This window comes from Arachis ipaensis, chromosome B08 (genome assembly GCF_000816755.2).
Source record: "Arachis ipaensis cultivar K30076 chromosome B08, Araip1.1, whole genome shotgun sequence".
Lineage (NCBI taxonomy): Eukaryota > Viridiplantae > Streptophyta > Magnoliopsida > Fabales > Fabaceae > Arachis > Arachis ipaensis.
Genome location: NC_029792.2, coordinates 24,995,885 through 25,008,464, shown reverse-complemented (window position 1 = coordinate 25,008,464; position 12,580 = coordinate 24,995,885). Strand labels below are relative to the sequence as shown.

The following is a 12,580-nucleotide window of genomic DNA, read 5'->3' as shown; positions in this document are numbered from 1 at the left end:
ACATTTTGGTAGCCGTTTATTGTGGCATTTGTTCTTAGTGGTTCCTGGGGTGATCAGTCCCGGGATACCGTGTCGTTCTGGTGTTGATCACTTGGCAAAGTAAATTTGGTTAATTTTTGAGTAATTTTTGAACGCGAAAAAATGAGATGACGAACTTCAAGTAAAACTAATTGGAAATAAACAACTATTGGCAAGTAGTATGAATATAAAGTAATGGCAAATAAGTAACAAAGGGTAAATAATCCCATATAAATCAATACAAGTCTTACTCAACTGGTTGAACCGGTAGAATGCTTGCTCGCATAGTGTGACTCGGCTGCTAGGGATAGAATCTCCTTAGGTTACTCGCGTTCCAAGTTCTTGGAACTTCCCTGCCATCTAGTCGTTCCAGTTTGTAGGCACCGTTGCCGAGCACCTCCTTCACCCTGTATTGGCCTTCTCAATTCGCTGCCAGCTTTCCTTTTCCTGGTGTTGGGAGTCCAACATAGTTACGTTGTAGGACCAGGTCATTCTGCTCAAACTCTCTCTTGAGTACTTTGGCGTTGTAACGCAGGGCCATTCTTTGTTTCAACGCCGTCTCCGATAAGTGGGCCATCTCCCTAGCTTCATCCACCAAGTCCTTTTCTACGGCCTCTTCGACTCCTCCCAGAAGTAGTCGTGGGCTCGGTTCACCGATCTCCACGGGTATTATTGCATCTACCCCATAGGTGAGCCGGAATGGAGTCTCCCCGGTAGACGATTGCTGAGTTGTGCGATAGGACCAGAGGACCGAGGCTAACTCGTCTGCCCATGCCCCCTTTTCTGGTCAAGTCGCTTTTTGAGACCTTGCAAGATGACCTTATTCGCAGCTTCGACTTGGCCATTCGTTTGGGGGTGTTCAAATGATGAGAACTTCTGCCTTATGCCCAAGCTGGCGAGAAACTCTCCGAATTTTTTATCGGCAAACTGTGTCCCGTTATCCGAGATAACGACCTCCGGGACTCCAAACCTGGTTATTACTTGCCTCCACATAAACTTCCGACAATTAGCCGAGGATATGCTGACCAACGGCTCAGCCTCTATCCACTTGGTATAATAGTCGATGGCGACTATTAGGTACTTGACCTGCCCTGGTCCAACCGGAAAAGGTCCTAACAGATCGATTCCCCATTGTGAGAATGGTCAGGAGGCCATTAGTAGGCTTAGTTCGGTCGCCGGCGCTTTGTGGAAGTTGGCGTTCTCCTGCCATCTTCTGCACCTTTTCACGAATTCCTTGGAATCCGCCATCATTGAGGGCCAGTAGTAACCGGCCCTGACGAGCTTTCGGGCTAAGGCATTCCCTCCGATGTGGTGGCCGCAGTATTCCTCGTAGACTTCCCTAAGCACATAGTCCATTTGGCCGGGACGAAGGCATTTCAATAGGGGTTGGCTAAGCCCTTTCTTAACCAACTGGCCTTATATTATTGTATACTTGGCCGCTTCTCTCCTTAGCGCCTTTGCCATCTTGTCGTCACCGGGGAGTTTACCTTTTTCCAAGAAATCCATGATTGGGTCCACCCAGGAGGGGGATTCGGTTGCTTGTGTTACGTGCAGAGTCACGATTGGTAAACTTCCCTACCCGGGGGAACGACTTGAAAGCTTTGGCTAGAGCTCCGTCTTTGGAGTATTTCCTTGGCCTTTCCCCGCTACCGGGTTGACGGGTATGGTTGTAGGCTGGCTGCCGCTTGTTGGCTGCCACGACCTGGCTAACCTCCTCATCATTGATATACTCCCTAGCGACGTTTTGGATTTCTTGCATTGTCCACACGGGCTTGGTGGTGAGGTGCTTCCTGAAATCTTCGTTCAGCAATCCATTCATCAAGCACAAACTGGCCACCGAGTCGGTTAGGCCGTCAATCTCTAATCACTCATGATTGAACCTATCCAGGTACCTCCTGGTCGGTTCACCAGTCCTTTGTGTTACCCCAAGCAAGTTAATCGGGTGCTTCGCTTTAGCAATTCATGTGGTGAACTGAGCCAGGAAGGCGCGACTGATGTCGGCAAAGGTGGTTACAAAGCCCTGGGGGAGAGCATTGAACCAGCGAATTGCCGATCCCGCTAAGGTCATGGGGAAGGCGCGACACCTTACTTCATCACCCACCCCTTCCAGGTTCATCCTGGCCTCAAAGGCTGTTAGATGTTCCTGGGGGTCTTAGGTCCCATCGTACCTCATGTCCGTTGGCTTATCGAAGTGCTTCGGAAGCCGAACCTCAAGGATCGAATGGTGGAAAGGGGTTGCCCCCATGATTACAGGTGGTCGCCTTCTCCTTGGTCTTTCTCTGCTGTCTTCTCGGTTTTCCTCCACGGTATTTCTTGTCAGAGGTCGGGTGTAAATTACAGGATCTCGTCGTCTTCTTGGCACCTCCCTACTTTTGTCTTGGCTTTTTGACTCCGATCGGGGGCTCGGGGTGTGTCTGGAGCGGCTCCTTCGGGGACTTCTTCCTCTCCTTTGAAGAGATAGGGAACGCTCTTGCCTTGGAGCTGGTTGGTGGCGTTCTCTGCTAGCCACCTCCCGCTCCAGGTTTTGCACTCTGTGGCGCAACTCCTGTATTATTCTGGCGCTGTCACTACCTGTTCCTCCAAAGGGTCGCCTCTCATGGGAGTGCACAGGGGGAATCTGGTGCGTTCGCGAGAGAAAGCCATGGAGGCTACCCTGCCGCTTCTGGAAACGATTTCCTCCCCGTGCAGTTCGCCTCCATCGTCTGCCTCTACAGGACCCAACAGAAAGTCCATCTTGGCCCGTCCCCATAGACGGCGCCAATGTTCGGTTACTCGAGGTTCCGGACGGGTTGGAGAGGTGCTCCAAGTAAGGAAGGAGGAACCAGCCTGGATCTAAGCCTGTGTGCAAGACGCGTGAGCAGACGATCTCCCGAGCTCTTTGTGAAGTATGGGGGGAGCCACCTGCAATTACACTCCGACGCCCAAGTCAGAAAATGTGCAGACAGCTATGAGAGTAAGGGGGGTAGTGACGTACCTTGGGGAAAGGATAAGACCCTCCCCATATATACCCTATCAATAGCGCGGATCCCACAGAAGAGGTTTCCTTCCAGGAAACTTCCTTTCCCAGCTATCATGCAGTTGGCAGCGGGGGTGCAGGTGTCCGGGTCGCCGTCCGGACGGGTTATTCCCGCGGTTCTATGATGCCTTTTATTATGGTGCCTAAATTGCCTAACTTGCTTTTAAAGGTAAAAAAAATAAAATGTTCAAAATAAAAAATAAAATATTTAAAATTTATTAAATATTATCTATTTGCCTTTTTTAGTAAGTTAGGCACAATCTCAAAAGCACCATAACATTCACCATTCTTTTGATTTACTCATTTACCAAACAAAAACATCTCTAAAAAACATAGAGAAGTACTTCTAAAAGTTAAGTGCTTCTAAAATATCCTCTCTCCTTGTCGGTCTGCTAGGGCACAAACTCAAACCCTAGTAGCCACAACGAGTGTAGTGCACAACTCCGTTACTTTCAATTAAAATCGTGTTTTTCCAGCGCCACAGTGCAGAACAGTGTCGCCTCAGTGCTGTTGTTCCAACATTCCTGAAATATGGAAGAAATAAGGCATGAAATCGAAGAGGAAAATATAAGAACAAGATCAAATGTAACAGAAGAGGAAGAAGAAGTCTTGGAATATGAAGAAGAAGACATAGAGGAAGGTGCAAAGAAATGCAATCACAGCCTAGTAGGAAAGCTGGTGACAGACAAGAACATCAACCCAACATGGGTCCAAACGGCTATGTTCAACATTTGGAGAAGGCCAGAGGGCTTTAAGATGGTAGAGATCAAGCCAAAACTTTTTCAGTTTTTCTTTCATAAGGAAATAGATATGAGAAGAGTTCTGAAAGGAAACCCATGGATGTTCCGAAATTCATGGCTACTGATCAAGAAATGGGAAAGAAGAGTAAACCCATCAGAAACAGATTTTTCTAGAACAGAAATTAAACTTCAAATATGGAACATGCCAGAGCATTGTAAGACAACAACTTTAGGAAGAAAAATCGCTGCTAGGGTGGGAGAAGTCATGGAATGCAATGTATTCTCAGCGGGTCCAGGAAAAGGAAACTTTCTTAAAGCATCAGTCATGATAAGGATAGAGGATCCACTGAAAGAAGGCTTAAACATGGGGAGTAAGCGAGATGGTTTAACAAAGGTGGAGTTCAAATATGAAAGGCTGCCCACATTTTGCTACTTTTGTGGCAGGATCGGACATGATGTAGCAAACTGTGAGATAGCAGAAGCAGAAGAAGAGCACACCAGTAGTTCAAAAAAAGGGCTGGGAGCCTGACTAAGAGCAGATATAATAGGCAATAAGGTGGAGCAATCAGCAGAACAAGAGAAGCCAACTAAAACGGGAGACAAAGAAACTGAGAAAGGAACGCAACAAGGAAAGGGAGAGGTGTTAGAAAAAATGGCAAAGCTAACTATGAAGGAAAAGAGCCAGCAATTCATAGAATACAAGGAAGGAAGCAGAGTCTCAAACAGGGAGAAAGCACCACATCAAACAGCAGAGGTTGAAACCATTATCATCGAAGAGACGAACGGAGAGGCTACAGATCAGGGGGAAGAAGACAAAGAAAAAGGAAAGAAAGTAGATAAGGATTTAAAAGAACAGAAGAAGGACAAAGATAAAATAGAGGACGAGGAGGAATCTCAACTTCAGAAAAATCAAAAGAAATGGAAGAGGATGGCAAGAGAAGCTCCACTAAGAATAACATGCCAGAAAACTAAAGAGCCAGAACAAAATAAAAAGAGGAAAGAAGAAGACACAGAAATGGAGGACAGGGAGATGGGAGGCAGCAGCAAACGCTACCAAGCAAGGAGCAAAAATACACAGGCAGAGGCTGCAGGGCAGCCCTGCCAAATCCCATGAAGATAATTAGTTGGAACTGCCGTGGGCTTGGGAACCCATGGGCAGTGAGAGCTTTGAACAAGCTCTTGAAACAGCAAGCTCCCAACCTCATCTTCTTAATGGAGACGAGGAGAAAGATTGACGAATTAAATCGTATTAGGAATAGAGGAGGAATGGGAAACATTGCGGGGATTGACTGTGAAGGGGAAGGAAGAAGTAGAGCGGGCGGCTTGGCGGTTATGTGCGATAGCTCTATTGTTTTGGAAGTATCATCAATGTCCTTGAACCATATAGACATGAGGGTAAAAGCAGCAGAAGTTGGACAGTAGTGGAGGATTACGGGGTTCTATGGGAATCCGGATGCAGCCAACAAGAAAAAATCATGGGATCTCTTGAGCTCGCTTGGTCAATCTCAAACATGCCATGGTTGGTTTTTGGAGATTTTAACCAAATCCTGGAACAGAAAGAGAAGACAGGGGGACTGCCAGTTACTTATAGCCAAATGAAAGGCTTTCAAGAGGTACTACAAATGAATCAGCTGCTAGACTTGGGGTTTGTGGGGCACTCTTTTACATGGACAAACAACCAACCGGGAGAAATGAACATTCAAGAGAGACTAGACAGGGCAGTTGCAACAATTGACTGGACGGAAGCTTTTCCAGAGACAATTGTAAGACACTTGCAGAGGTACAGATCAGATCATTGTCCTCTCTTAATAGATGTAACAGGTCAAGAGAACAAAAGAAGGAGGAATAGGCCAAATATCTTCAGATTTGAAGAAATGTGGCTTCAAAACCAAGAGTGTAAAGAAGTAATTTGCAAGAGCTGGTCGGGAAGTGAAGAACATTTAAAATGGAAGCTGGAAAATTGTGGAAGAAAGCTACAACAATGGGGAAAACATAATTTTGGACAACTACCAAAGAAGATCAAAGAGAAGCAGGATTCTATAGAACATCTCACAACCCTCCCGCAATCTGAATCGACCATCATGAGACTAAAAGAGACACAAAGGGAGTTAGACGATTTGTTGTACCAAGAAGAGATTAAGTGGGCACAAAGATCTAGAGCAACGTGGCTTAAAGCGGGGGACAAAAATACTAAATATTTTCATCAGAAAGCATCACAAAGGAACAAAAGAAACCGTATAGAGAGGATTACCGATGATGCAGGAATTCTTTTTGAAGATGAAGAGAAAATAGAGGAAATTATAGTAAACTTTTATGAGGATTTGTTCAAGACCGAAGGGACAATGGAGGAAGAACAAGTGGCTGCAGTGGTGGGAGGCAGAGTCTCGCAGGAGGCTTTTAATATTTTGGAGGAGGACTTCACACAAGAGGAAGTCAGAACAGCCTTAAAGCACATGCACCCAACTAAAGCCCCCGGACCGGATGGGATGCCGGCACTCTTCTACCAAAGAATGTGGGATATTGTGGGAGAGGAAACTTCCAAGTGGGTCCTTAACTGTCTAAATGGGGAAGGAGACTTTGAAGAGATGAACAACACCTTTTTGTGTCTAATCCCCAAAACAAAGACCCCAAAGCACACTAGAGAATATAGGCCGATATCTCTTTGCAATGTGGTTTTCAAGCTAGCGACGAAGGTCATTGCAAACAGACTAAAGCAAATTCTTCCGGGGATTGTGGGAGAGTACCAAAGCGCCTTTACTCCAGGTAGATTAATTACGGACAATGGCTTGGTGGCTTTTGATATATTCCATTATATGAGGAAAAAGGTAAACGGAGCAAAGGGTTATGTGGGCATAAAGTTAGATATGGCAAAGGCTTATGATCGGATCGAATGGAGTTTTCTCTTGGCGGTTATCAAGTGTATGGGGTTCCCACAAAAGTGGGTGAAACTAATCCAAAAATGCATCAGGTCGGTGTCTTTCTCAGTACTTATCAATGGCTGTCCCTCCAAGAGTTTCAAACCTACTAGAGGCATAAGGCAAGGGGATCCCCTTTCTCCATACCTATTTTTATTGTGTGCGGAAGTGTTCTCGGGTCTCCTTATCAAGGCTCTGGAACAACTTATTGATCAGGAAACTATTCGATGGAGAGAGGACATTATCAGACAGAATTTCTATCATTTCGAAGCAGAACAAATACTTAATATTCCTCTAGACCAAAACCAACAAGAAGACTGCTACTACTGGAAAAAATCAAAGAATGGAGAATGTGAGGTCAAGAAAGCTTACCACCTCATCCGCTCTCAGCCACAAAACCATGCTCAGTCCAGCAACCAGGAGCACCAGAACAGATTCCCTTGGAAACTTCTTTGGAACACAAAAGCACTGAACTGCACTCTTAATTTCACATGGAGACTGCTAACATCATCCCTGCCAACTAGAATCAACATTCAAAAAAGAGGTATCACAAGCACATCACTTTGTCCAAGATGTTGGAGAAAGGAAGAGACAGAAGAACACATATTCAAAGATTGTACCTGGACACAACGATTTTGGTTTGCTAGCCCTTTCAACCTCCGAACAGAGAGAGCACAGAACCACCCAATTGGAGCTTGGATTGAAGAATTACTAAACCAAATTAGAAAGGGGGAAAGAGGTCTTTTTCTGGAATGCCTACATGCAATATGGTGGGGAAGAAACAAATTAATTTTTGAAGATAAGAAAATAGACATACAAGAATTAGTGAACAGAGCAACTCTTAGATACCAGGAATTCACAGTCATGTCAATGCCGACAGAGAACTTCACAGCAGAGCCACCACCAGGGAGTCGTAGTTTAATGTGTTGGGTGCCGCCGGAGCCAAATCTCTTCAAATTGAATGTGGATGCAGCAATTTCAAATGAAGGAGCGAATGGAGGAGGAGCTGTTATTAGGAATTCTGAAGGAGAAATTATGGTTGCAGCTACTTGGTTATTCTCAACCACATCTACAATTGAAGCGGAAGCCACAGCTTGTCTTTTGGGCCTTAACTTAGCATTGGAGTGCTGTTTTTTTTTATTTAGCCTTAGAAGGAGATAACGTTGACGTTATCAAAGCTTTAAAGGGGAATGACACTCACAGGAATTATTTTGGAACTTTAGTGTCAAACTGTAAAGAGGCTTTAGGTAAATTTAGATCTATTCACATTTCCCATGTAAAAAGGGAGGGAAATAGGATAGCCCATGCTTTGGCCAAATTAGCTCTGACCCAACCAAATGTTATATGGTTGGAAGAAGCTCCTGAACATGTAACTAATTTGGCCCATTTAGATATTTTGAGTTCTTATGTTTGAATACAATTTTCTCCTTTCAAAAAAAAAAAAAAAAAAACATCTCTAAAAAACCGATAATGCTTCGTGCATTATGGTAATCTGTCAGAGTATATTTGAATCATGATGGACATGTGTCTCCTTCATGTCTTCTAGAGAAAAATCTGAAACAACTTTTTCATATTTTTCCTTTCACACATTATACACACTATTCAGAACCCTCTTTCATCACACGCCACATTGCTACTTCTAGGAGGAAAAGGAGGAAAAAAGAGCATAACGAACTTTCTTGATTATAAACATTTTCATGGTTCACCATTTTTATTTTCATGTACAGAAAGCAAAGCACTGTTCTTTTCCCGGGTCCAACAGGTACAGAAGATTTAGGATGCTAATCTTCGCCATCGCTCATGCTGGCACGGGTGTCGATGTAGAATTCAGTGGAGAAATCAATCTCATCAACAATCCTCCCTCTGTTTTGTTGACACAGAATATGCAGAGTCAGCATAAACACTACGAAGGAGAAAGTGCAATTGCATTAACCAAGATGGGTGACGACATAATCATCGATACCTTTCAAGAACAAACTTTCCCTCTTTATACTTTTGGCTCTTCTCATGCGCCGATTCCTGAGACATTAATTTTCAAAGGTCAAGAGCTGTGTCTTTGGATAGAGTCGAGTTTCGGATTTAAAAGCATACACCTTAATTATCTTGACATCTAGTTAATTTAGCAGTTAATAAATATGAATTTATGCTAATTAGCATGAAATATTGGCAAATCATTCATGGGGATTCATATGTACGACTAAATAAATCCATGAGTAAACAATCAATCATGTCCTCTTACCAAAACCACAAAGGACCGGGTCATTCCTCACAATGGAAAAAGGGTGATAGATTCGTCCTAACCGCATTTTAATATGTTATCTTTTTTAATGGTGCGAAACAAACTTGTCTAGTGAGGAATCAATTTTTCAATTTCAAATTCTTAAGATCTGTTGGACAAGATTGGTAGTTTACTCTAAATAATTCTAGATCACTCATCCAGCAAATATGTTCAGCAAGATTTAGCTAGGTATGCAATACTATGTCTAGATACATGAAATTGAGTCAAGATTAGAGAGGAGGATTACATATTTCCAACCAATTATTTGACCACAGCAACAGCAAAAAATATCAGCCACGGTATGCAGTCCTGAAAGCATCATCCTTTCCTCTAGTACACCCATTGTGAAGTTCACACTGGATCACAGACATAAAAAGTTAAGTATATTATATGAGAGTTGGAATATTAAGATATAGTGATGTTTTAGTCCACTACCGATAGAACCAAACACTTTCCTATATTTAATTACAGTATCTGCAAAAGATGAGTGTGTTCACAAATGTGATCTCAAAACATTACCATCTATTGAATAAGAGGGTTAGATGACAAGGTGCACAAACTGATCAACATTATGAGTTTTAAAATGCAAGTCAATATCAAATGTATCTCATGTTATGCGTTTTTTGGTACACTCCATGTTATGAGTTTTGATACACAAAATCATTTGCTTCATTTAGGCATGCTCCTTGTAGTGAGAATTTGAATAAATGCATAACAATTCCAACACCAAAGAGAAACAACAAAGTTCATGGGGGAGAAGTTAATATAGGAAAAAGTTCATGGGAGTAAAATCTTCAACTAAAACCAAGTGCAACAACATTTTTAGTAATTTTGTCATACAACTAAAAGTGTGTATTTGTTCACTGAACATGCTAAAAACATCATATAATCTAGGGAAGCAAGAAAGTTTGAAATCACATTTAAAACAAAAGGAATGTTAGTGTTAGTGATCACATTAATGCAAAAGCATACCTGTTTTGAACAGCAGACATATATAAGTTACTGGCCTCACTTCACTACGTACATCACTGGCTTATTTAGTAAAGACATGAATTAAAAAAAAAATTGTAAAAATATTTAAGAAGATCAAATATTTAGGGCCGGTATTGAATGCAGATTAGTATCGCACTGCACCATGTTTGCTATATTTCTTTTGTAGATCTGAAAGTTCAAATCAGTTCATAGGTCACTTTGGAGAATCCAATGTATACTTCAAACTCATTCCAATAACAAAAGATTATGCCAGTTCTGGATTTTCGTCATTGTAAACTCATGAATCCATATCTTTAGGCTGTCAAGAAAAATCTAAGATTAATTTCCAAAAAGAAAAAAACTAGTATGCATATATTTTCATCAGGAAAGGTTGACATTTATTAGGACCAGTGTTAAAAGGAGGGAAATGCCGAACCACTATTTTGATTGTGCTTGCTAAATAAGATGGAGATCAAAACTGTATTAGGATTAAAAAATCAATGAAATAGGAAAATATTTAAGATAAAGATTAACTTAAAGCATGGTAATTCCTTAGTCATCCTGCTCCTTAAAAGCAAGAATAAAGATGTTTATGCAACAAAAGCTTGTGGAATGCATGAAAATAAATACATACATTTTCCGAACAACACAAAAGGATTGAGCCTTTCAAAACACGAAAATTTTTCCCCATGGATCCATTGTTTCTGACACTTGCACTGCACATGTTTCTACTTTCTAATCCATCTGAGAAGTCTTGGAAGGCTATAAGCATTTTCTGCTATGTAAATGTATGTTACTAATTATTGTCTCCAGTGAAATTTACAGCAGCTTCCAATCCATATATGTCAGCATTTTAAATTAAAGTAATAAGTTCAAAAGCTTTGATTTTCAACTCCCTCAAGATGCAAATGCAGTTAGTGTTTCCAAAGAAACAGTGATGTATTTTATGTCATGATAATAATAACAAAAATAGAAAGGGAGAAAAAGACAAGAAGAAAAGCTATAAACTCATAATGCAATTCTAGTATAAATTTGACTTTTACAGAACATGATTGCCTTATTACCTGGATTGTTGGGGAGTATCAAATTATGCTAAATGCAATTTTCAGCGAGCACTATATATAGATATAATAAGAACCAGCATGTTATATTACCATTAGGGTAATCACTAGGGTATAGAAAAATAACTTGTAAACCATTAGGGTAATCACTAGGGTATAGAAAAATAACTAGGGTATAGAAAAATATACAATACTATCATAACTTGTAAACCATTAGGGTAATCACTAGGGTATAGAAAAATAACTAAAGTATACTCACGCATTGTTGAAGAGATATGCTTTTCCCCTCCGGCAATGAAATGCCTGAAAGAATGAACGGTAACGGAAGATTAAGACCAGAAGAAATTTACCAATCCAGAATAGCAGCTGGTCAACTTTGAGTATGTGAATTATATAAACAAGAAAATATTAAAAGTAACCCCGAAAATTCATACAGTAAAGAGTGAAAAAGACATATATTAAGTTCAGAGCGAAGCTTTGTCACATCAAGCTTTTGTGCATTTTCCTCTGTTATATATATAGTTTGACACATCATGAAAAGTGAAAGAAAGATAATTAATTGCAAAACTCATCATGAGCATTGATTAAGCACCACTAGAAAAATCAACATGAACCTATGCATTATGACTTTTCCAACGGAGAATTTGATCCTGACTTGTTCATGAATTCAACTGAACAGTAACAAAGCATTGAAGTCAAGGAAATCAAAGACTCACTGATGTGCATGATGCATCCAATCATTGGGAACTTAGGGTTACACCTCAGTAAGGATATATACAAAATACACCCTAGAAAAATAAAAATCAAATTGCTTGAAACACATAATAGTTCTTAATCCTCAAATACCCCATTTTAAAAATAAAATAATGAATTTTCCATATTACAACATATGAGAAAATATATTAAAATAGGAAAAGTCCAATGCTCAAAATCAAGGCACGTACAGAAAAACTAGCTCAAACAGAAAATTTTACACAGAATAATATCAATTCTATTAGCTAAAAACATTGAGAAAAAAAATTGAAATGATAATAATTAAAAAATGATATGGTAGGGTAAGGTAGGGTAGAGTAGGGTACCCGAGAGATGAGATCATCAGCAAGGGCCAAGTGAGTTTTGCAGAACTTGCATCTATAAGATCTTCCCTCAAGCTCCACCACAAACACTCTTCCCATCGTTGTTTGAGTTCTTGATTTTTGTTGAAGGAGGAGGTTCTGAGAAGCTCTTCTTTGTTGTAACCACCACCCAAAGGGCAGAAGAAAAGTCAATTGTGTTCTGTACGAACAGAAGAACTTGGAAGTGAAGACTCCTCAGAGGATAAACGGCAATGGCAGTGGTATGAACGCGACACGTGCAACTCTGGAATGTGAGTGGGGGCAACTCTGTAATTTGAACTTTCGTTTATTGCTACCACGTGACATCACGTGATTACTCCTTATCCAAAACAGTCTGGAAAAATAATAGTAAGCATAAGTTAATTAATTTTATTTTTTGAAAATTTTAATATTTTAATTTAATTCTAATGATATTAACGTGAGCTAAGTTACTCTTAAATTTAAGAGATTGAAAATGGAATCTGT

At 40.9% G+C, this 12,580-nt stretch overlaps 4 protein-coding genes across 4 annotated transcripts; 2 read left to right on the top strand and 2 right to left on the bottom strand.

Moving 5' to 3' along the window:
* LOC107610788 (splicing regulatory glutamine/lysine-rich protein 1-like) lies at positions 1,502-2,767 on the bottom strand. The gene is made up of 2 exons (XM_016312789.1): positions 2,187-2,767; positions 1,502-1,808 (listed from the first exon to the last, which is right to left on the bottom strand). Exons 1-2 carry the CDS (start codon positions 2,765-2,767, stop codon positions 1,502-1,504), a joined length of 888 nt encoding a protein of 295 aa, XP_016168275.1.
* On the top strand, positions 3,566-4,303 carry LOC107610787. Its single transcript, XM_016312788.1, has one exon. It carries the CDS (start codon positions 3,566-3,568, stop codon positions 4,301-4,303), a length of 738 nt encoding a protein of 245 aa, XP_016168274.1.
* LOC107610785 (cyclic nucleotide-gated cation channel beta-1-like) lies at positions 4,427-4,888 on the top strand. The gene has a single exon (XM_016312787.1). It carries the CDS (start codon positions 4,427-4,429, stop codon positions 4,886-4,888), a length of 462 nt encoding a protein of 153 aa, XP_016168273.1.
* On the bottom strand, positions 8,143-12,369 carry LOC107613339 (protein yippee-like At5g53940). Its single transcript, XM_016315299.2, has 5 exons — positions 12,080-12,369; positions 11,260-11,303; positions 9,215-9,323; positions 8,653-8,708; positions 8,143-8,552 (listed from the first exon to the last, which is right to left on the bottom strand). Exons 1-5 carry the CDS (start codon positions 12,173-12,175, stop codon positions 8,471-8,473), a joined length of 387 nt encoding a protein of 128 aa, XP_016170785.1. The 5' UTR covers positions 12,176-12,369; the 3' UTR covers positions 8,143-8,470.

Bases quoted from the DNA above. Each gene is read 5' to 3' on its own strand.
- LOC107613339 (XM_016315299.2), bottom strand. From the start codon at position 12,175: ATGGGAAGAGTGTTTGTGGTGGAGCTTGAGGGAAGATCTTATAGATGC. The intron at 11,304-12,079 runs GTACCCTACTCT...TCATTCTTTCAG, and splicing joins CTGATGATCTCATCTCTCGG to GCATTTCATTGCCGGAGGGG. The intron at 8,553-8,652 runs GTATCGATGATT...TCAACAAAACAG, and splicing joins GGAAAGTTTGTTCTTGAAAG to AGGGAGGATTGTTGATGAGA.
- LOC107610785 (XM_016312787.1), top strand. From the start codon at position 4,427: ATGGCAAAGCTAACTATGAAGGAAAAGAGCCAGCAATTCATAGAATAC.
- LOC107610788 (XM_016312789.1), bottom strand. From the start codon at position 2,767: ATGGGGACGGGCCAAGATGGACTTTCTGTTGGGTCCTGTAGAGGCAGA. The intron at 1,809-2,186 runs GTACGATGGGAC...CGAAGATTTCAG, and splicing joins GATAAGCCAACGGACATGAG to GAAGCACCTCACCACCAAGC.
- LOC107610787 (XM_016312788.1), top strand. From the start codon at position 3,566: ATGGAAGAAATAAGGCATGAAATCGAAGAGGAAAATATAAGAACAAGA.